General features: G+C 40.5%; 1 protein-coding gene across 1 annotated transcript in view; it reads right to left on the bottom strand.

The window, feature by feature from the left end:
• Positions 1-270: 270 nt before the first annotated feature.
• Positions 271-21,187, bottom strand: part of RICTOR (RPTOR independent companion of MTOR complex 2) — an 85,405-nt gene continuing 64,488 nt past the window's right edge. The window contains exons 29-38 of the mRNA XM_075184209.1: positions 17,947-18,053; positions 17,164-17,393; positions 15,070-16,072; positions 14,020-14,197; positions 13,623-13,707; positions 12,795-13,016; positions 11,183-11,341; positions 7,756-7,879; positions 4,207-4,345; positions 271-1,909 (exon numbers count right to left, since the gene is read on the bottom strand). Coding sequence (XP_075040310.1) covers positions 1,835-1,909; positions 4,207-4,345; positions 7,756-7,879; positions 11,183-11,341; positions 12,795-13,016; positions 13,623-13,707; positions 14,020-14,197; positions 15,070-16,072; positions 17,164-17,393; positions 17,947-18,053 — 2,322 coding nt within the window. The 3' untranslated portion in view covers positions 271-1,834. The remainder of the gene's footprint in view (positions 1,910-4,206; positions 4,346-7,755; positions 7,880-11,182; positions 11,342-12,794; positions 13,017-13,622; positions 13,708-14,019; positions 14,198-15,069; positions 16,073-17,163; positions 17,394-17,946; positions 18,054-21,187) is intronic.

Below are 21,187 nucleotides of genomic sequence, written 5' to 3'. Positions count from 1 at the left end.
CTATGTAGCTATACTTTTTGCAATAAAACAGATATACATATATTATATTTATATATATATTACAACTGCTAACACACCCTGTGATACACATCTTAATTCCAAATTCCCCGATAACACAGACATATTTGGAAGAAATTTAAGCAACCTTGCATGGAAATGTTAAGTCAACGATGGAAAAATTAGCAGTTTTGTCATTTTTTGGCATGGCGTGCCGGTTTGTATTCCTTTATTTCGACTGGATTTCAGAAAAGAGCATCAAAAAACGGCTGCTTCATTTTAAATTATACAATTTAATTGCATTTTATACATTGTTTCACAGATGGAAACAAAGTTTCAATATCACCGTGTTTGCCAACCTTTGATTTCCGGTAAGCAAAAGAGGACATATTTTGTGATGAAGATGTACACTGTTCGGTTCACACTTGTTTCATCATTTGCACAGAGTCTAACAGTCCAGCTGGATGATATATACATACACACAAGCCATTCAACATGATAAAATGTGAGTTACATACGCACAATGTAGTGACGTTGCCCATGCCATTTATATACATATTTGCATAAACTTCACCCTTTAGCTGCACAGACAACATTCAACCGTTTGCTCTGCAAGGGTCGATAAAGTCTGGCAACAATAACAAAAAAAAAAAAAAAGTTTCAATTCAGAACATTTACCATCCAATTTCAGATAGATATGTATAAACAACAAAAATAAAAAATAATAAAAAAAAAATACTAAACAAAAAAAAAGGTGCATTTATCAAAGCCATCAGCCTCCTCCGACCAACTACATCGTATAAATTTGTCTTGTGCAAATCTATTTCAAAAAGAACACTGGCATTAAATAAAGAAAACACACACATCAACAGACAATTTCGTGCTAGAATTTTCTCTGGCCTGTTCAGTATCCTTCCAGCAGTCTTGTAAGGTCATATTGTGACATGATAAATAATAATAATAATAAAAAAAAACCAAAAAAACTTTTAAATCGATATCGAGATTGTCTTTTTCTTTGTCTTCTCACGGAATGTGCAAAATGACCAATTTCTTGCTCGTTTCCCATGAGACCTACAATGTAGCATTGAAATGTATCATGGAGGCAGAATTATCCTATAGATTACAATAGATTAGATGCTTGCTGACCGTGATGGGGGGGGGACCGGCTGTAAGACACTTGCTCGCCTTATAAAATAGAGAGGAATAAGATCAGTCAGAATTAATAGTACACGATGCATAACTTATCCAGGAAATAGGATTTCTATAATAGCTATGAGTACAGAAATGCAGTGGCAATAAGAAGATTAAACATACTATTGTGGATACGGTAATAAATCCAAAATTACCGAGGAGACCATATATGTCCCCATCCAAGTAGTGTTTTGAAAATGCATCACAGGGGTCTTGCTCCCTGAGGGTGTCCCTACAATCTTGGCAGGTGTTTATTAGTCGGAAGGGCCATGCAGGAAAATACCGAATTGTAACAAAAAGTCCATGTACAAGGCATTATACTGCAGATCAAGAACAAAGGACGAGTCTCCTCAGAATGTCTATTTACACATGATCTGTGTGGGTGTTTCAGTGCTTGGCTCTTGCATACAGTTATTTTTGCCGATAGGAATACCCATACGTTTGCGTTAACAGACAGGAAACTCCAAACGATTGGAGGGTGAAATAATCCATTGTTTTTCAGAATGGAGAAAAAAAAGTTGGGTTCTTCATACACAGTGCACGTAGCGCTTTGCACTGATCGAGAAAAGGTGCTCCTGCTTTCTAGCGGGCTGGTCAGCCAGGCAAAGTCCATAGTTTTCAGTCCATAATAGAAATAGTTATCAGGTCAGGATTCTGCATCAGGAACAAGTACTGGTTGCTTTGGTGGAACGGCTAGGAGACACTCTGCTTCTTCATGCATCTGTCAGAAATAACAAACACAAAAATTTCACAAATGAAGGAATTTGTGAACAATCCATCAGATTAATGGTCTGACACAAGCTTGAGAAGATGAACAAGGAATGCACCATTAATAAAGAGAAGCTGTAGTGGGGGGGTCACCCACATGCTTTCAAGCATTAGGAGAATATTAAACACCTGCAGGACTCCCATCAGAAGTTCTGCAGCCAGCCCAACATCTAGAAATACAGCAATTTCACATGGTCAGCTGAAAAACCATGTATGCACTTATCGTCTGCAAAGGGAAACATTTCTCTAGCAGGGATTCTCTGGGAAGCCCTAGACAAAGACAGAGAAGGGGTGACAATTGTTGTCAATGGGGTTCAAACAAAAAAAAAATTGTGCCTATAATATATATCACTAGGTTTCACGCATCGTTTCAGAGATCCCCTTTCAGGTTTTGCCTGATGGCAACCTTTATTAGCATGCTGACAATTCATACAGCCACCTACTGCAGCGGTTCTATGTCAGAGCGGTTACTCACACTCTGTTCCAGCACTGCTCACATAATATCTGCCATCAAAGGGAATCCCGCTAGACAGCGCCACCGTTAGACAGCTGCCTAGGGTGACGGGTTCTGAAGGCGTGGCACTGTGGGCGAATAACCACACTAACAATATCTCTGAATGAGACATTGTTAGAAAGGCGGTCAAGGCGGTGCGAACGGCCGCCCACTATTTCTCCATGCCGCAGCACCTGTAAGAAAATCTGCAGCACCGCTTCTGTGCATCCCTCTGGCACCGGAGAAGTAGTAAAAGGAAGAGGCAAGAAGTGGAGAAGATGAGAAAGAAAATGGTAATTTCAGTAATACAAAGAAAACGGAGAGAAAGGAGGGCTGGAGAAAATGTGGAGAGAAAGGAGGGCTGGAGAGAAAGGAGGGCTGGAGAGAAAGGAGGGCTGGAGAGAAAGGAGGGCTGGAGAGAAAGGAGGGCTGGAGAGAAAGGAGGGCTGGAGAGAAAAGAGGGCTGGAGAGAAAAGAGGGCTGGAGAGAAAAGAGGGCTGGAGAGAAAGGAGGGCTGGAGAAAATGTGGAGAGAAAGGAGGGCTGGAGAAAATGTGGAGAGAAAGTAGGGCTGGAGAAAATGGGGGGAGGGTTATGTTCAGAAATCCCCACAAGTTACATACTATTAATTTAAAGCAACTTAGGGTATGAGCAACAATATATTTTATTAGTATTTGCACACTATTGGGCTGCCCCCTGTTGCTATCTATTAGTATGATTAATTTAAATTTGTAGAATATATTTTCACAATGGTAAACTAAATGAAAAACATGTATCATTAAATGGTTTATTTATTAAAAGTTTGTGGGCAAGAGAGCATGTGAGAAAAAAAAGCTGTTTGGCAGGGGGGCATGTTGAGAAATTCTGGTAGGCAGGAGGACATGTGTGAAAAAGGCTGGCTAGGGCACCTAGGGCAGGGGTGCATATGAAAGAAAAGCTAGTTGGTAGGAGCCATGTGAGAAAAGCTGGTGGAATGGAGGTGGCATGTGTGACAAAACCTGATGGGTAATGGTGGCATGTGCGAGGAAAGCTGTTGGACAGCAGAGGATATGTCAGTGTGTAACAGGCAAGTGGATTTATTTTGTTTTGTTTTAACATTTGGAGCCTCCCCTCTTATATCCTGCGTCAGCGCCTGGGAAGCAGTGAAGCCTGGGAAGCAGTGAAGCCTGGGAAGCAGTGAAGCCTGGGAAGCAGTGAAGCCTGGGAAGCAGTGAAGCCTGGGAAGCAGTGAAGCCTGGACATCAGTGAAGCCTGGACATCAGTGAAGCCTGGACATCAGTGAAGCCTGGACATCAGTGCATCTGGACTGCAGCCTTACCAGACAGGAGGTAAGAGTTACTATTTTATTTTACAAATGTGAAGTCTGTCAGGGGCTAGTGGGAATTTGGAGGTGAAGGGGCGGTAGGCTAAAGCTTTGCCTAGTGCGCCGAGAAACCGTGCACCAGCCCTAATCCAGAGCATTACTGATAGCTCTGGCTTGGGACATGCCGCAATAGGTGGATCTACAGTATCAGAATATTAATGAGGTTGCGAACATACAGAGTCTGCAAATAAAAGAAAACAAACAGAACAGCCAGGGGAAACATAGCAAGTCACACACATTGTATAAAAAGTAGATTCCATGGAAATACAATAGCCAATTTGAATTTCTGCATGACAGCCCCTATAACAAAAAAAGAGCAAAGAAATGGAACTAGAAAACTCAATAAAAGGGGTCTCGCTGTAGTTCAGTAACTCATTCATTCATTAGACACTTACAATCTGAAACTGTACATCTTGAAACAGCTCCTGAATAAATCTCCGAGACGGGAGTCGAAAGGTGCAATGCGCTAACAAGTAGGAAACCTCTGAGTACAGACAGATGTCATCAAACGTTTGAGGAAACTTCTCTTTAATCCTGAAACACAGGAAATAAAACACCCCATTAGTAACAGCAATCTCAGCACACTTTACATTCACAGCTGAGCACCAACTCTGCATTGCCACAGTCTTGTCACACACAATTATCTGCAAACCGTCCTTTTCTTTTCTACAGTTCACATTGCCTGAGGTTTGTGCGTTTATAGGTCTATAAATAGAATCCATCCAATCCTTTCACATGCAATAACATCCTTTTGACATATATTGCTGCAGGGCCCTGCATGGATCACATAGTAAGTCCTCCCACCTAAAGCAACTACACTGCTAGTGACTGGAAAAAAAACCAAAAATGTCAAGTGGAGCTAGGATACAATCAGTTCCATCCAGTAGGACTGTGCCCATGAAAACTAAAGTTAACTTTAACATGGATACCTGAAGTACACCACAAAAACATAAGGCTGGGTGCACACCACAGGGTTTTCAGCCGATTAGCAGGCGAATCACACGATTCTCACCACTCGGCCCGGTAATGCTGAATGATTATCGTTCCAAAGCACATCGTATCGTTTCATTTGACTTTTAAACGAAACTAAAAATCTCCTTCAATGATGGAATGATGTCATTACAATTCTGCAGTGTGTCTGCACTCAGGACCAGCAGTGTCCATAGATCTCTATGGGGTTTGCAGAGTCACAATCTTTTCAGCCGATGGTAATGACAGATGAAGTGCACAGATCTAAAGAATAATTGTGTATAGTGTGAACACATGAACTGGCGTGCCGAGACTTTTCTTTTTTAAATCAGTCATTGGTAAAAAATCGTTATAGACAACATATGGGAGAAAATGTCTGTAGTGTGCACCCAGCCTAACTTTGGATCCTGTGTCCTATATAGCACAGACCCAAATGCCCATCATTAACTTACTCTCCTCTTCATGCTGCTGGAAAAAAGGACTGGAGCCACCATACATAAAGTGCTAGAATCTATATGTAACCTGTGCAGTTATAAGGTTAGCATCCCACCAGCTCAACGAAACCTTACTGACTGTCAAAGAACGCTAATAACCAGACAGTGGGACAGCAAGCAATCTGCACTGACTGAGCCTAGGCGGCCAGTTTAGTTCAGAAGGCAGCATGAAAGGGAATGTTTGTTGGTGAAATATGTGTTTGTGAACAGGAAGAGCACATCATAACAGCCGGGGGGTCGAGGACTGTGGAATTGCTTTAATTTAATGGTTTACTTTGAGTGTCTGCTCTGCGATTGATTACAAGTACTGATCCCTCGAGCTGAGCACTGAACCATAAGCCCAATTAATTTCATCTATATTATATGTACACTAGTGATCTGACATAGGGCACTCAAATTAAAAATACCGTCTACAGATGGCTGGAGCAACAAAACATCTTCAGCAGCTTCTTGTTCCCTGAAGTAGGAGACTAAATTGCTACTCAACCTGGAAAACGTTGATTGTGAGATCTACTTAACACTAAATGATCTTTATCATGTGGTCATATGAACAAACATCCAGGGAATTAGATTGGCATGTATGTGCTCAGGAAATACTTTTTCCCCGTGTGAGGCTAAATTGGCTGATGTTTCTGGGAGTTTTCCTCTCTCCCCCTCTGGATCAACATTTTTAAAACAGGCTTAACTTTATAAACGTGTTTTTTCTCCCCAACCTTGATGAATACTGAGTGCATCCGCCGCTGCATAGGCGCGCAGCCAGCTCATCCGCCGCCGCATAGGCGGGCACCAAGTGCACCCGCCGCCGCATAGGCGGGCACCAAGTGCACCCGCCGCCGCATAGGCGGGCACCCTGTGTACCTGTCGCTGTATAGGTGCATGTCACACCTCTCTGGAACCAAGGTAAAAGGAAATTAACACAATACATCAGACAAACCCTGGTCACCACCCTCTTCTATGTTGTCCTGTCAGGCATCTGGGAAGTGCTGCGAGTATTGTCACCACATTCCTCTACTGGGACCTAACACGGTTTTCAGCTTTCTTTAAGCTGCATTTCTTATGAAGTGAATATAGTGTAGGTCAATGCTTCATGAGTGGATGCAAAACCTTCCTATCTGTATACATCCTACTAACTAGCCAGTCCTTACAAGCTACATTAGACTTCTATTTAACAATGCCTTCGGGATCATTATCTATTTTAATTCTTAATACGGTCAGGTCTCACTGTACATAGTAATGACCACTACTCTTCGAGGTAGTCTTAGATAAGTGTGGTATAGGAAAAGACTAATGTGTAAATGGATACAAAACATCAGTTCCCCATTGCTGTTACTGACACAAGAAAATAAACATTTACTATAAAGCTTTTAACATAATGTTATAATACAAAATATCAATCAATATGACATTTAGCAAAATTTAGGTGAATAACATTAATGGAAAAGGCTGTTATGTATTTGGACATTTAAACCCCAACATTTAGAACTGATCACTACTTACACATATGAAATAAATATCAGTGACAGCGAAGCTGTCAGGAACATTTCTTGACTACAGCAAATTTAAGAGGATGACAGACTTTCACATTGAAGGAACATACATGGTAGAGGGTTCCAAGGGGCATATTCAATTAACTCCAGAGATCGCGGTTACGCCTTGGAACAGGCTGCGACGTTTATCCGCGGTACCGCAAAAATGCAGATTTTTCTCTTCGTTCCCCCTCCCCCATAGGGTTGTGAAGGAAAATCCGGGTTGTTGCGGTACTGTATTACCTTATGTAATGCGTAACCGCGATCTCAGGAACTAATTGAATATGACACTATCATGAAAAACACTGTAAACTACACACAACAAAGTGTCATTAACGGAAGTAATGGCTAGTCTAGAATAGAAGAAAAGTATGATACATTTAAGGGGACAATTCAAATTTAATACATTCCTTTAACCCAGGCAAATATTATTTCATATATAGTACTCATTTTTTCCAAAAGATACCATAGGTAATTACGGTGCAATTAGTGGAGTCGGGGCAGTAATCAGCACAACTCTTTTCTTACAGGAACACAGAACCACCTTTGTTGGACTATACTTAGCACAGAAACACATAGCAGGATGGTTTACCACCATGGAGCAAAGGGAACCTGGAGCAATAAGTGGAAGTTTTCAGTGTTCTAGAATCGTGACTACGGAATTCACAAATAAATGTTCTCCACAGTCCCTTCTCAACAGGCTTATCTCCTACACTGAGAAAGAACCCACCCATGTCTTCTGTAGGCAAATTGTAAGGCAAGCAAAGCTATGCTGGGACTTGCAGTTCCATACATACTTTTCAGGTTTAGTCAACATTGCCAATATTGTAAATTTTTATATTTAGATTTAAGAACTTGTTAAAAAGAATAAACAGAAATACAGTTAACAGCCTTACTTCAAACAGTAGATTTTAAAAAATACAAAGTAAATATGAAAAAAATAATAATGTCTTACGTCAAAAGTCCCGTTTCATGACTCTTTGTTCCTACAGAACTACTTAAATTAATGACCAGCCTTAAGACCTCTTTCCGCAGCAATATTCGGCACACAGGTGTGTCTTCTGGAATAGGTTTTCCTCCTGCGAAAAGACATTTACACTTTATTACAATTGCTTCAAACAGGATTTAAAATCAATTTTACAACTGTGTTAAACTAATTATTTATGCAACATTTTTCTCTTTATCAAGAAAAAAAACCATCTTCAGTATGGTCTTTAGTTTTAGGAAAATATAAGACTTACTTTGCACCTTGTCATTTTTTTAGTCCCTCATTTCTTTGAAGGACATTTTTGTGCATACAGTATATGTATATTGCTGGTTTCTTAAAGAAGTTTTGTATAACCCCCATCGGTCCATCCTGACCCCTAATGCAGCAAAACGATAGAGGGCCAAGCACTACACTGTAGTACTAACTAAAACTCCTACTGAATACAGCTGAAGTGGACATAGGATGTAACACAACACACTGCATGTCTCCTTACACTTTTGGCCCCTTGTACTGCTGAAAGGACTGAATTTTGTACCCAACTGGAAATGTTCTCTCATTTACCCCCTGAAAATCAGTGTGACAGATGGCTCCCATCCACCGGCAGAGGTGGAACAAAAGAACAAACCCTCAGCCAGGATTCTTTGTAGAAGTACTGACAAGAGACCCCAGTTCTCCGGACACCTCGTTCTTGTAACCAGCTAAGAGAGCGATTGGTGTACTGGCTACGAGGGATTAGAAGAATTAAAGAGGTACCTACCTGGAAATCCCCTTTCTTCTTTATGCCTTTCAGCCACAAGTGACAATTTCTAAATATATAGAATGGTGGGATAACACCCAAGGCCTTCCTCACCACAGTATATGTAGCACTTCATGAAAACGTTCTTTTCATCCGTACCGAAACATAAGGGAACTAACATTAAGCAAAGTAACTGAAGGGTAGAGTAAGATATGCAGCTACCACAAATCACAGAAGTTAGAGAAAACAATGAGGCTCTGAAGAACAGGGGGCTCCATGAAAGCTTATTTAAGAAGAACAATTCATCTTGAACACCAAAATTAAGCACTATACATCTGGTACTCTTAGAACATCAATATGTGACTAGAACATTATACCAGCCAACTGAAAACCTACCAGGAGTGTATCTACTTGAAGACAAAGAATATACTAATGTTACTTGTAGGTAAGTAATAAAGACATTTTCATTGAAGTTCCTGAGTGCCGGGAAAATAAAAATTACCACAGTGTCGCACTGACTCAACAACTGAAGGTCATTCTATATCAAGTTAACTCACTTTCCCAATGGACATCTCTGCATATATTAAGTATGCCTGTCTTTAATATTACCACATCAGTAATTGAGAAGAAAAGAAGGATGCCAAGCCTGTATAATGCACAGCACAAAAACACATACAGAATGGACCTGAAACCACTACTGACAAGAGCTGCTACAAGCAGGTAAAGTAAAATCCAGAGAGCTCCTGCTAGGAACGGAGTATGAGTGTTCCTAAATGTGGACACCTCATTACCTGCAGCATACTACACATATGTATCAGTATGTCTGTATGTACAATAAAATCATAGTACGTTAAGGTTAATGTATTTCTAAAAATAGCTGGTAGGTCTATTAATAAATTTCTAAGTATACACACACCTTGCCATGATTAAGCATAGAACTGTAGGATTACCTAAGAATCAAGGAACAGCTATCCAGCCATATGTCTTACTTCTCCACATTATACACCAAGGAAAACCAGACAAAGGTATCTAGTATAAAACAAACCTGACCGGCATATGTATGTATATGTAATGCATGTAGCTGGGATGGACATATATGCTTGTGCACCCACTTAGCTGAAATAAATGCTAGGTTCTCCAATAAGAGCGAACACTGGATACAATGTAACTGCTGTTCGCAAAAGTACTCGACAAACACAGTAAGAATCACATGAGATAATGTGTCTACACCGTCCACGGCAGTAGATGGAATTGTTAAGGAGTACAGTGTACTGGATTCATTCACACAATATATAAAGACTATCTAGCACTTGGTACATGTACAGAATGCAACTTACAAAATAACAAATGTAATCGTGCGAGCTAAGCAATGTGAAGACATTTATCAGTTACCATAGACATGTACATATACGATCACTTAACACAGTATAACTATCTAGTGCAAAGTAATCAGACTCAGAACGAAATGTTTGCCTAAAAAATTCAAATCACACAGCAGGAAGATGGGTAATCATATCTCAAGGGCTTGGTATGCAAGGCATACAACTAGGAGATAAATAATATTTCTAATACCTAATAGAACAGTTCATTATTTCTAAATGATTATTAAATAACAGTTGATTTATTTCTAATGGATTATATTAAAAACCAGGAGAACTGAATAATACATTGAGAGCAGACAGTTGGCACTAACCCACAATGATTTGTGACCACTCATAAGGGTCAGAATGTGTTAAATAAGATAATTCAGCAGAGATACTGGTCAATAAGTTTATAGCCCACAGTTCTAAGCAGCTGACAAGCACATCAGTATACATAGGTGCGAATGATCCCTCAATATTAACTTAGCTGGCAGGTGATTGATGAGGAAAACTACTGACTAGAGGTGGTGATCGATAGAAAAGTACTACTGTAGAGAGAATGGGCTAAATGACAGAATCACATTATCTTCTGTGGTTCACTGCCCCTGTGCTGCTGGGCCCAATAGCCATCACACAGACTGCTATGGCTATAGTAACCCACAACCACCTGATTCTGCACAATCATGTGTAGCAATCGTATGTATGGTGTTCTAATGCGACACATACATACCTCACGATTTGCACCATCATGAATAGCTCAGAGGGCAGGCACAGATACATGAATAAATTATACCTTGCTTAATTCAGATAAATCCCCAGGACTTAAGAAAGACTAACACGCTGATTAACTTATGTAGAACTGAATACCATCAAACAAGTTCCTGGAAACAAACAAGGTGAAGAAAAGTATCCAGCAAGAAAGAAAAGCGCATCCTATCCCATGCAGGCTAGGACAAAAATCAGGCCTAACGAGAGGTCTCTCATAGTCACTAACAAAAGACAAATCTGACTGGCTGAGAGTTAGTTCTTCTATTCTACTTCTGCCGGTGAGAGTGAGAGATATCATCCCATTTTCTCGCTATATCTCACTTGTGTCATCTGAGAAGGATGAAGGAGTATTAAATTACCAATTCTTTTGCAAAAATTGTCAAGAGCAAGTAATGAGACCCTTGGAAATGTATCTGCCCTTTGCACGCTAATGATTGAAAGCAGCGCTGCATTAAAATGAACGTTTGTCCATTTGGATACATAACCATTCAAAGACAACATCATAACATTATTTTAGGTGACTACTTACCTAGAACTAACTCTGCACTTTTGGTACTGCTTGCAGAGCCCTGGGAAACATCATCACTACACCCTGAAATTCCAGAATACTTTGAAGAATGGGACACCACCTCTAAATGATTGGGGATGCTATGGGCACACCAGTCAGAATATGGAATGTCAGGAAAGTCTGGGAATAAAATGGCATAAAAGCTAAAAATGAGTGAAATGGATAAGGAATAAAACACAAAAATGGAATAACAAAAGCACTTATGCACAAAGTAAAATCATTGTATCTTTTGCAATTAAGGATTGTCACCACAACCCACCCTCTTACTTACAGCCCCCCCTCCCCATATAGGCAGGGAGTCTGTGTACATGACTTCCACTGGAGCTGCACGGAAAGTGTACTATTCAGCTATAAGGGACATGGGCTAAGTGCACTTGTGTTATAATGAGATATGGCATCCTGCATTTAGAGTAGTGCACCCATGGGCTCTGTGTTATATTAACCCACTGCAGACTGCTATTGTGGGTAGTCCCTGATACAGCTTAAGAAATAATGGGCAACTCTAAAATGATAAAAAATTATTATAGGGTACCACAAGATACTAGATTAAGTCCTGATACTTGTAATAGGATTTCTAAATCAGATATTGCAAGGCTCAGTCAGGTAGTTTAGCACAGAAATTCTAAGTATGAGGAGCTTTTATTTTTTTTGTAGTTACCCTTTAACACAATAGTAATATCTGTGAAAGATCTAAGATGTAGGATAAGTGAATAAATGCATGAAGCAATGGCAAGAAATTGATGACACATTCATTCCTTACGGGTGTCTGGATTGCTAATCTGAATTCCCCCCTAGCTATATATTAAACAGATTTTTCTTGAATCACGTCTAAGGGAATCATTCCAGTGGTTTAAACGCTTCTATAAAAAACAAAAGCAGTTTATGAAGGATGTTGCAGAACAATTAACCTTCTAAGCAGGTGGTACCAAAATGATACATTTATCCATGAAGAGATTGCACATAAGGATTAAGCATCATTATAGCCCAAAAATTGTTATGTTGGAATTCACTCCACTTCGCCTGTTTGTTTCTTTAAGCTTGGACCCCCCAATGAGGCAGCTCCTAATACCATGTATTACATATCAATCAGTCAGTAGCAGATTCTGGGACTCCCCCTTCAGTTTTAGCTCAGACTTTTAATTTATGCTACTCTCAGCAAAGCAGAAACACCATCATTTCTAATACTAGTTAATACCAAAGTACAAAATCATTAATCCCTTGGCGCTAAAATGACGGTGAAATTATAACCACTGCGCAAGGTCTGCGTCCTGCAAATAAAATAGATTAGAACAAGAACATACATGACATATGCAGCTAAATAGATCAGGTATTGTACCAAAATACAAAGAACAGTCGGCCACAGTCTGGATAATAACTGTAACCTGGTCGTCCCACTAACCACATGGCAGGAGTGAAATACGGTGACAGCACAGACACAAATGTATTACAATGTACCCAGTCCCCCATTCTAAAAGTGAACTAGAAGATACCCATTTTCTGCCTTTTAGTGGCATATATTGCCCAGGCTACAACTATACCAGGATTAGTAAAATGAGACTGTAACATGACATACCTAAACGACTATAGTCATTTAACAGGTTACCATGGCTGTAACCCGTTATCTGGCTACCAACACAGTACAGACAGTTATCATTGGTGTGCTCCTGCAGGCCGGTGTCCTCCATGTTTTCCAGGAATTGGGAGGCATCTGAGCGGCTGGAGTTCATGATTTCAGTAATACTGAATTGCTGCCGCAATGCCTGGTAGGGGCTTTTAACCCCAGACCCTGTAATACCTGGAACAAATGAAATAAATAAAGAATGAAAACACAAACATACAAGCGCACAGACTGCTACTTTGAAAATGGATTTCCAATAGATTGTGTTCTACGTTTGCTGTAATAATGCGGATAAGCATGTAAGTTCTGTAGGGTATGTCCCAGTATATGGTCGCACTGGGTTTGTGCGTTAGGCACACAATTCTCAATTCAAGAAAATCTTCCTACTCCAGGTAAAGCATGAATATCATTTATCACATGCATTGCTGTTAGCAACCCACATATTGTAAAGAGGAATTAAAAGATAAGTTCAGTTATTTTTTTCTTTTTGATGATTATCCATTTTTCAACTGTAATTCCTGATCATAACTTATTAACTCCCACAACTATTACTAACTGGTACCTTCTGCAGCATTAGCAGCAGCATCCTAACCTGGCGGGGGGGGGGGGGGGGGGGGGGGGTTCGGGCGGTCACATACAAACCTTTATCTATACCCAGCCTACATCACCGTGTTACATACCCAACATGATCAGGTTTGTAGCGAGAGGCGCCGACAGCTTTTCATTCTAGTCTGCTCGACCCGCTTCAAAACATATCTCTAAGAAATATAATTATCACTGTACCTCCTACTTCCGGTGCAAACAGTTTAGGAGCATATTCTTCACTTAACGGCATCATCGTCTTCTGAAAATAAGGAGTTTCCTTAACCTGTAAGATCAGTAAAGTCAGTCACATTTTAGATTTTTAAATGTCACACAACACAGCTGCATTGGTGGAAGGGGGCACACATTAAACACACAGGAGCCTTCAATGGTCCACAGTAGTTTTGGTGGCACTGATGAAACACTAGTACAGGTGTAGTATGTGGAGCACGGTTTCCAGGACTATGAACAATACATAGTTAGCCAAGTGGTACCAGATTCAGGAAAAACTCATTAAATAATCCAATATTACTTAGTCTAATACAGGAATAGACATTTGCATTAATATGTTCATAACAACTGAAGAGGAAAGAATTACCTGAAACATATCATTGATATCCGCTGGCAAAGCTAAGCCGATATAATCATCCGAGCTGCCATAGGTTGCGTTGGACACCATGGAGCGGACAGAAGACGATCGCTGGAGAGTGTTTTGGTTTATCGGACTTAACAAGTCTTCTTTATCTAGTGAAGCATAACTCAATGCCTTCATGAACCTGCAAGGAGCAAGAGGAACAGATAAGGAGAAAGGAGTCTCCCTTTATTGTCTGCATTCAGTAATGATAAAAAGCGACTTGTGTCCTGCAACTGCCCATGTGGAACTACTGCTGGAAGTTATAACACTTGGGTTTAGTTATGGAACAAAAACAGCTACAAAATGGACTTCAACCTTTTTTAATCAGTGTCCTATTTAAGAATTCCAAACTAATTCCTGAAAGAAAGCTGGACACATTGTCATTACAGAACAGCTATGTGTAACCACGGAGTCACTTACATACCGAATATCTATTTTAGACACAAAATTTTTATTTTTATCTTAGCATTAAATTCCTCTCTTGTAAGCCTGCAAGACCGCCAATAAATGGCTCATCTGTAAGATTTCACACCTACTCAGATGATCTGCTCTGGTAGGTATTAGACTCGGTTATAGAATAGAGCCAATGCTGCCTAAAGGTATATACACACAGACACATTTCATGAATATTTATGAAACCAGTCTGCAATGTCTGAGTTTGCCAGCAGGCATTAAACCACTAATTTAGCTGCACTTCACCACTGTGTGTTCTGAAACGAATGTTACAGGCTGAGGATACAGAGCCAGAAAGTGATCTTTGATCTGTATGTAATCTAGTGTGGTTAATGTTTGAGTACACCTATACTACTAATGCGTACTGTACATTTTCAGTTATGTACATATGAAACAATTCTGGAAAAAAAATGAATATAAACATGCTATAAAAATGCTAAACATCAATTAATGGACGCTCAGAGTAAACATACCATAGAATTAAGAAAAGCAGCCAGAGTCCACACTCTCCTTCATGTAGTAAGTATTCATTCCTCTACAACTTTGTACTTGGATACATACCTGCTTGATGTTAGTCTGGAGTCTAAGCTTCCCGTCTTCATAGTTATTGTATCAGTGAAGAGAACGTCTTTGGCTGGAGAAGCCAAAGCTTCCGAATGAGACAGTGAAGGGTGCATCCGCTGCTGCTGTAGCCGCTTCAGTGTGGCGTAGCCGAAAGCATCTCGTGAACTGGTGTAGCTAAAGTTATAATCTGCCAAACTCTTTATGGCAGCAATGGAAGGTGCCTTGAGTGACTGTGCCCTCCGAGGAAGTGTATGGGAAGACCCCAGAGGAACCAAGGACACAGAGTTTGACTTTGACAGGGGCAAGTGATTAGGGTGCAGGCTTGTTTTGACAGTTTTGGTGCTTATGACTGTACTCATGCTCCCACAGTCTGTATCGAGGTTTGTAGTGTCTATTCCCACAGTCTCTCTGGAAGGGCTAGAGCTCATCGAGCTTATGCCACTAGTTGTGGTGTCTGTATTGAAACTTAAGCTACGACTCTTGAAGTGCGTATTGGTTGTTCCGTCGCCTATTAGCCTCTCTCTGCTTGCATGGTCTCTGTGGATTTCATTGCCTAGACTCTTTGGAAGCTTGAGATCATTTTCGGTAATACTGGGTGTGCTGCCGTTGTCATCTATGTGTTTACTGATGGACGTGTCCAAGCGGAGCGTGTTTATTTTGGGAACTTTGAACACAGAGCCCAAACTGTCCATGGAGTTGAATTCGGAATTTGAGCAGGGCTCAGTCACCGTTCGGTTCCGCCTCAATCCCGGCTTGTTTTCCGTCAAGAGTTTACTGGTTTTGGGATCGCTACTGCTGATGCTCCGAAACTTCTTACTTGGCAGAGTCAATGAGTTTAAAAAACGATTTTTCACAAACTTGCTTTGAGCAAGGAGCGTGAACGGGCTGCGGTCCTTGTCCTTTAAGGGTTTGTCATAGAACGTCTGCTCAGAGTCCTCTGTAAAAAAGAAGGGGCTAGTCGAAGAATTACCGTAACGATCATCCTCAATGATGAACATACCTGTACAGGGGGGGAAGAATAGGAGCTACTTTAGTTCACAGTGAGCGGTTTTATATTAAATGCATGTTTAATGGACCAATATAAACAGGCGTTTAAGTAGTATAATGTCCTTAGCTCTGCGAACCTTGATGGTGAACTGCAGAGCATGCCCGTATTGGAACTGGGACGTTCATGCGTCATTACCTTGTATTGCTGTAATGATGCAGGACTGGGGGATACGGGGAGGAGGGGGGCAGGCCTGCTACTCTGCAGTTTGAGATCAGATTGTATATCATGATCCACACAGTGCAGATGGGGATCCCACAAGTACAAGCACTAAAGAGGGGCAAGTACATCATTTAAAAAGGTAGAATCAGTTACTGTAAAGGAACAAGTCTCCAACTGCACTGCATGAGCAAAAATGAAGCAGTATTTAAGCTTTCTTCTTAAAAAAAATAAATTCCCATTCAGTGAGTTGACATAGAAAACGTTATCACAAATAGATAGCAGTATCCTATTAGCCATAGAACAGATGGGATTGTCAATTACCTCTAGAACTAAAAATAATAAAATAATTCAAAGGTGATACCTTAATAGCAAATTATAGTGGATACTTTGGCAAACTTTCCAGGCTCTGAGGCCCCATCCCCGGGCAGACCTTAGACTTGTGATCAGTAACAGGTGACTGAGCCCTTACCTGCAGCCCACAGCTCCTTCCTGTTTTATTGTCAGATGTGTTTGTTATAGCTTGGAACACTTGTTTATCTTACATCACTGGTATGTTATTGTAGATGTGTCTCGAACTTTGGTTAAATGTATTGCTTAACTTATATTTCTGAGATTAAAGGTAGTGTGCGGCCCCTTGGAAGGTTAGAGGATCACCCATGTGGCCCCTGTATTGTATTAGATTGCCTTATCACTGCCTTGAAAGTTTGCAATGATTTCCACTACTGTTAGCTATGAACTGTAAATTACTCATTATTTTTACTTATATATAAAAATAGAAGTTAACTAAACTCTTAATTATTCATAGTGACCCTTCTGATGGCAAAATGAGTCAAATGACACCATCAAACTGCTCAGAATACACAGAAATGCTTCTTATAACTTACTGGGAAGTGCTGATTCGCTCTCACTGTTATGCCGTGAGCTGGTTGACTCAGAGTTCAAGCTGAGCGTACTGGGTATAGATGACAGTTCATTACAAAGCTGTTCCAAGTCATCTGGAACAACTGGCCAGGGGTGTCTCCGACTGTGTCTTACTGCATCCCAGTTGTGTTGCTTTAGTATGTTGCATCCTTGTTTGGTTTTGGAAAGCAGGCCAAGAACGTAAGCACAGGTTCTAGAAATACAGAAAATAGATTCTTTTCATTGTGATACTCACAAGTACAATTTACAGCAGTAGATGGAGGAAGAAGGAGCAGCTAGGAGACGATGCTAATGGGGGCTGTGGGGCGGTAACCTGAGTGCGTGACAATGTGAGTGTGTGATGGGGCCCCAACATAGCAGTATAGGGGTGATGGGGTACAGAGTGTAATATATGAAATGGGGGAGCAGACAGGTAAATGTACAATGGGATGAGGTTTAATATTAGGGATATTTATACGCTGGTCATTCTTAGGACCGGTACTGTGTTACCTGCCAACTTAAAACATCACACCCCGAAAAAGCGCTGTGAGACCCACAAATTTTCACTTTTGGAGAAGTGTGCCCATGCCCGATAAAGCATATTTGCAAACTATTCCTATATCGCTCCCAAATCCCGCTTTCTCATTTAAAATAGTTATCTGCTTCAGCCCAATCCAAATCGAGCCCCGCTCTGTAGGGGGCAATTTATTCAGAGACGCCTGCTGTGGAGGACGGCCGCTACAGTCCAGGCGTTGGGAGAAACTCACCCGCGTATGGAGAGCACCTCACAGTGCTGGGCGAGGGCAACTATATCCGGGATCACATTCTCCTCTTGAAGTAAGTTAAGACCCCAGTTAGAAGAACCGATGTTACCCTACAAAAGGTAAAACAGCAGCTAAAACCTTTTCACAATAACGTAAAACAATATCAAACATAAACTAGGACATACCAGCTGTGCTGTCATATTTAACAAACAAGAGCATTTAAGTCAATTACTGCTCCAATGTAAATAAATAAAATAAAAAAACCTACCGATTGTGTGTCTTAAAATCTAACACACACCATGTACAAAATATAAGTTCTACCGTGAAAATGTCCAGTATAAAACACACAATTACCTTTGAGTGGTCTATTTTTTTATAAAACATAGATATTGACACCGACTAGAATCTTTTAAATAAAATGCAATAACTAATACTGCTGCGTGTAATATTTACATTTTACAAAAGTTAATGACGGGTGATGACAATATTCAAAGGCAGAAAATCCTAACAACAGATAGTAAGACATAATGCCTTATAACACAGGTAAATGAAATATGCCTGGATGTAATAAGGTACCTTAAATCCCTAGTGTCTTAATAGTATGTCACAATCATCTTCTGCGTTTACCATTATGTGCACAGTGTGACGTACATACAGTTTAGGCTGTGACATTTAGCATTTTATGCAAGAGCAGAACACTACGGACATTATCAATGCTTACAACAGGACACCACATACAGTACATACATGACTAAGAGGTTTGGCACATAGAACACAAAATTGTATAAAAACGTATATATAAAAGTATTTACATTATAATAATTATTGCATTATGTTGCCTATATAATGTGATTGATGTGTGTTTTTTTGGTGTCACGAGATTAGTCTGAGACACCAGCGTTAAAATATCATAATAAGAAAAAAAAAAAAATAGAACTCTGAATAAATAGGTGTGGATTACATATAGGGGTATATGTACTAAACTGCAGGTTTGAATAAGTGGATATGTTGCCTATAGCAACCAGATTCTAGTTATCATTTATTTAGTACATTCTACAAAATGACAGCTAGAATCTGATTGGTTGCTATAGGCATCTCCACTTTTCAAACCCGCAGTTTAGTAAAGTTTAGTAAATATACCCCACTCACACTAGTTGTGAGTCACAATGATAGATCACATCTTACTGAAGATAAGCGACTGCATTCACCATTGTTTGGTCAGATCTACTATGTGACATGATCACTATCCAGACATAGGTGACCTAATTGGACGAGATCCGGCTGTTTGTCTCCTCAAACTGCATTGATAGGCCCATTAATGTAGTTGAAAGATGACCGCACACACAGGCCAATAGCGGTCATCTAACAACTGCATATACAAACATGCCGATAAGGATCTGATTGAATATCATCATCATCGTCATTTATTTATATAGCGCCAACATATTCCGTAGCGCTTTACAATTGGGGACAAACGTAATAAACTAATAAACAAACTGGGTAAAACAGACAAAGAGGTGAGAAGGCCCTGCTCGCAAGCTTACAATCTATGGGACAATGGGAGATTGACACATGAGGTTAAGTATACATTTTGCATCTTGGCCCAGCCAGACTGCAAAGGTAAGGTGACTCATAAGCTAAATGATCCTGTCACACAACAATGTTGGTCCGGGGGTAGTTGTCTTGTGTGAAATTGTGTAACAGGCTAAAGGTAGTGAGGTTAAGATGGTGGTTGAGGAATATTATAAGCTTGTCTGAATAGGTAGGTTTTCAGAGAACGCTTGAAAGTTTGTAGAACAGAGGAGAGTCTTATTGTGCGAGGGAGAGAGTTCCATAGAGTGGGTGCAGCCCGAAAAAAGTCCTGTAACCGGGAATGGGAGGATGTAATGAGGGTGGATGAGAGACGCAGATCTTTTGCAGAACGAAGTTGCCGAGTTGGGAGATATTTTGAGACAAGAGAGGAGATGTATGTTGGTGCAGCTTTGTTGATGGCCTTGTAGGTTAGTAAAAGTATTTTATATTGGATTCGGTAGAAGACAGGCAGCCAGTGTAGAGACATACAGAGTGATTCAACAGAGGAATAGCTATTTGCAAGGAAAATCAGTCTTGCCGAAGCATGCAAAATAGATTTTAGGGGTTTGAGTCTGTTTTTGGGAAGACCAGTAAGGAGGGAATTGCAATAGTCAATGCGGGAGATGATTAGTGCATGAATTAAGGTTTTAGCAGTGTCTTGTGTGAGATATGTGCGGATTCTGGAAATGTTCTTTAGATGTATGTAACATGATTTAGATATAGAGTCAATGTGGGGAACAAAGGATAGGCGTGAATCAAGGATTACACCTAGGCAGCGAGCTTGTGGGGTGGGATTTATGGTCATGTTATCAACAGAGATAGAAATGTCAGGTATGCTCTTGTTGGCGGGTGGGAATATTATTAACTCTGTTTTAGAAAGATTAAGTTTGCGTTGACGAGAGGACATCCAAGATGAAATGGCAGAAAGACAGTCAGTTACACGGGACAACACAGATGTCGAGATATCAGGAGAGGATAGATAGATTTGGGTATCATCCGCATAGAGATGATACTGAAAGCCAAAGGAACTTATTAGATTTCCAAGAGAAGCGGTATAGATAGAGAACAGCAGAGGACCTAGCACCGAGCCTTGTGGTACTCCAACTGATAGGGGAAGCGGAGCAGAGGTGGCTCCAGAGAAATTGACAGTGAAAGAGCGATTAGAGAGTTAAGATGAGAAAGGTAGGATGAGAACCAGGATAGAACTGTGTCTTGAAGACCTAGGGATTGCAGCGTTTGTATGAGAAGAGAGTGGTCAACGGTGTCAAATGCAGCCGAGAGATCAAGGAGAATTAGGAGAGAGTAATGGCGTTCAGTCTTCGCAGTGATCAGATCATTAACAACCTTGGTCAGCGCAGTCTCTGTGGAGTGTTGAGAACGAAAGCCAGACTGAAGAGGATCCAACAGGTTGTTTGCGGAAAGAAAGCGTGTGAGGCGAGTGTAGGCAAGTCTCTCTAGAAGCTTGGAGGGGCAAGGGAGCTGAGAGATGGGACGGTAATTTGAGAGAGAGTTTGGGTCGGAGTTTTGTTTTTTTAGAATAGGAGTAATCACTGCATGCTTGTATAGTGATGGAAAGATGCCAGTAGAGAGTGAGAGATTACAGATTTGAGTTAGAGGTGAAATGAGCACAGAAGACAGGGATCTACCAATTTGCGAGGGAATAGGATCAAGA

This window comes from Mixophyes fleayi, chromosome 1, assembly GCF_038048845.1.
Source record: "Mixophyes fleayi isolate aMixFle1 chromosome 1, aMixFle1.hap1, whole genome shotgun sequence".
Classification (NCBI taxonomy): domain Eukaryota; kingdom Metazoa; phylum Chordata; class Amphibia; order Anura; family Limnodynastidae; genus Mixophyes; species Mixophyes fleayi.
The sequence above is the reverse complement of the archived record's forward strand: the minus strand, read 5'-3'. Positions and strand labels throughout refer to the sequence as shown.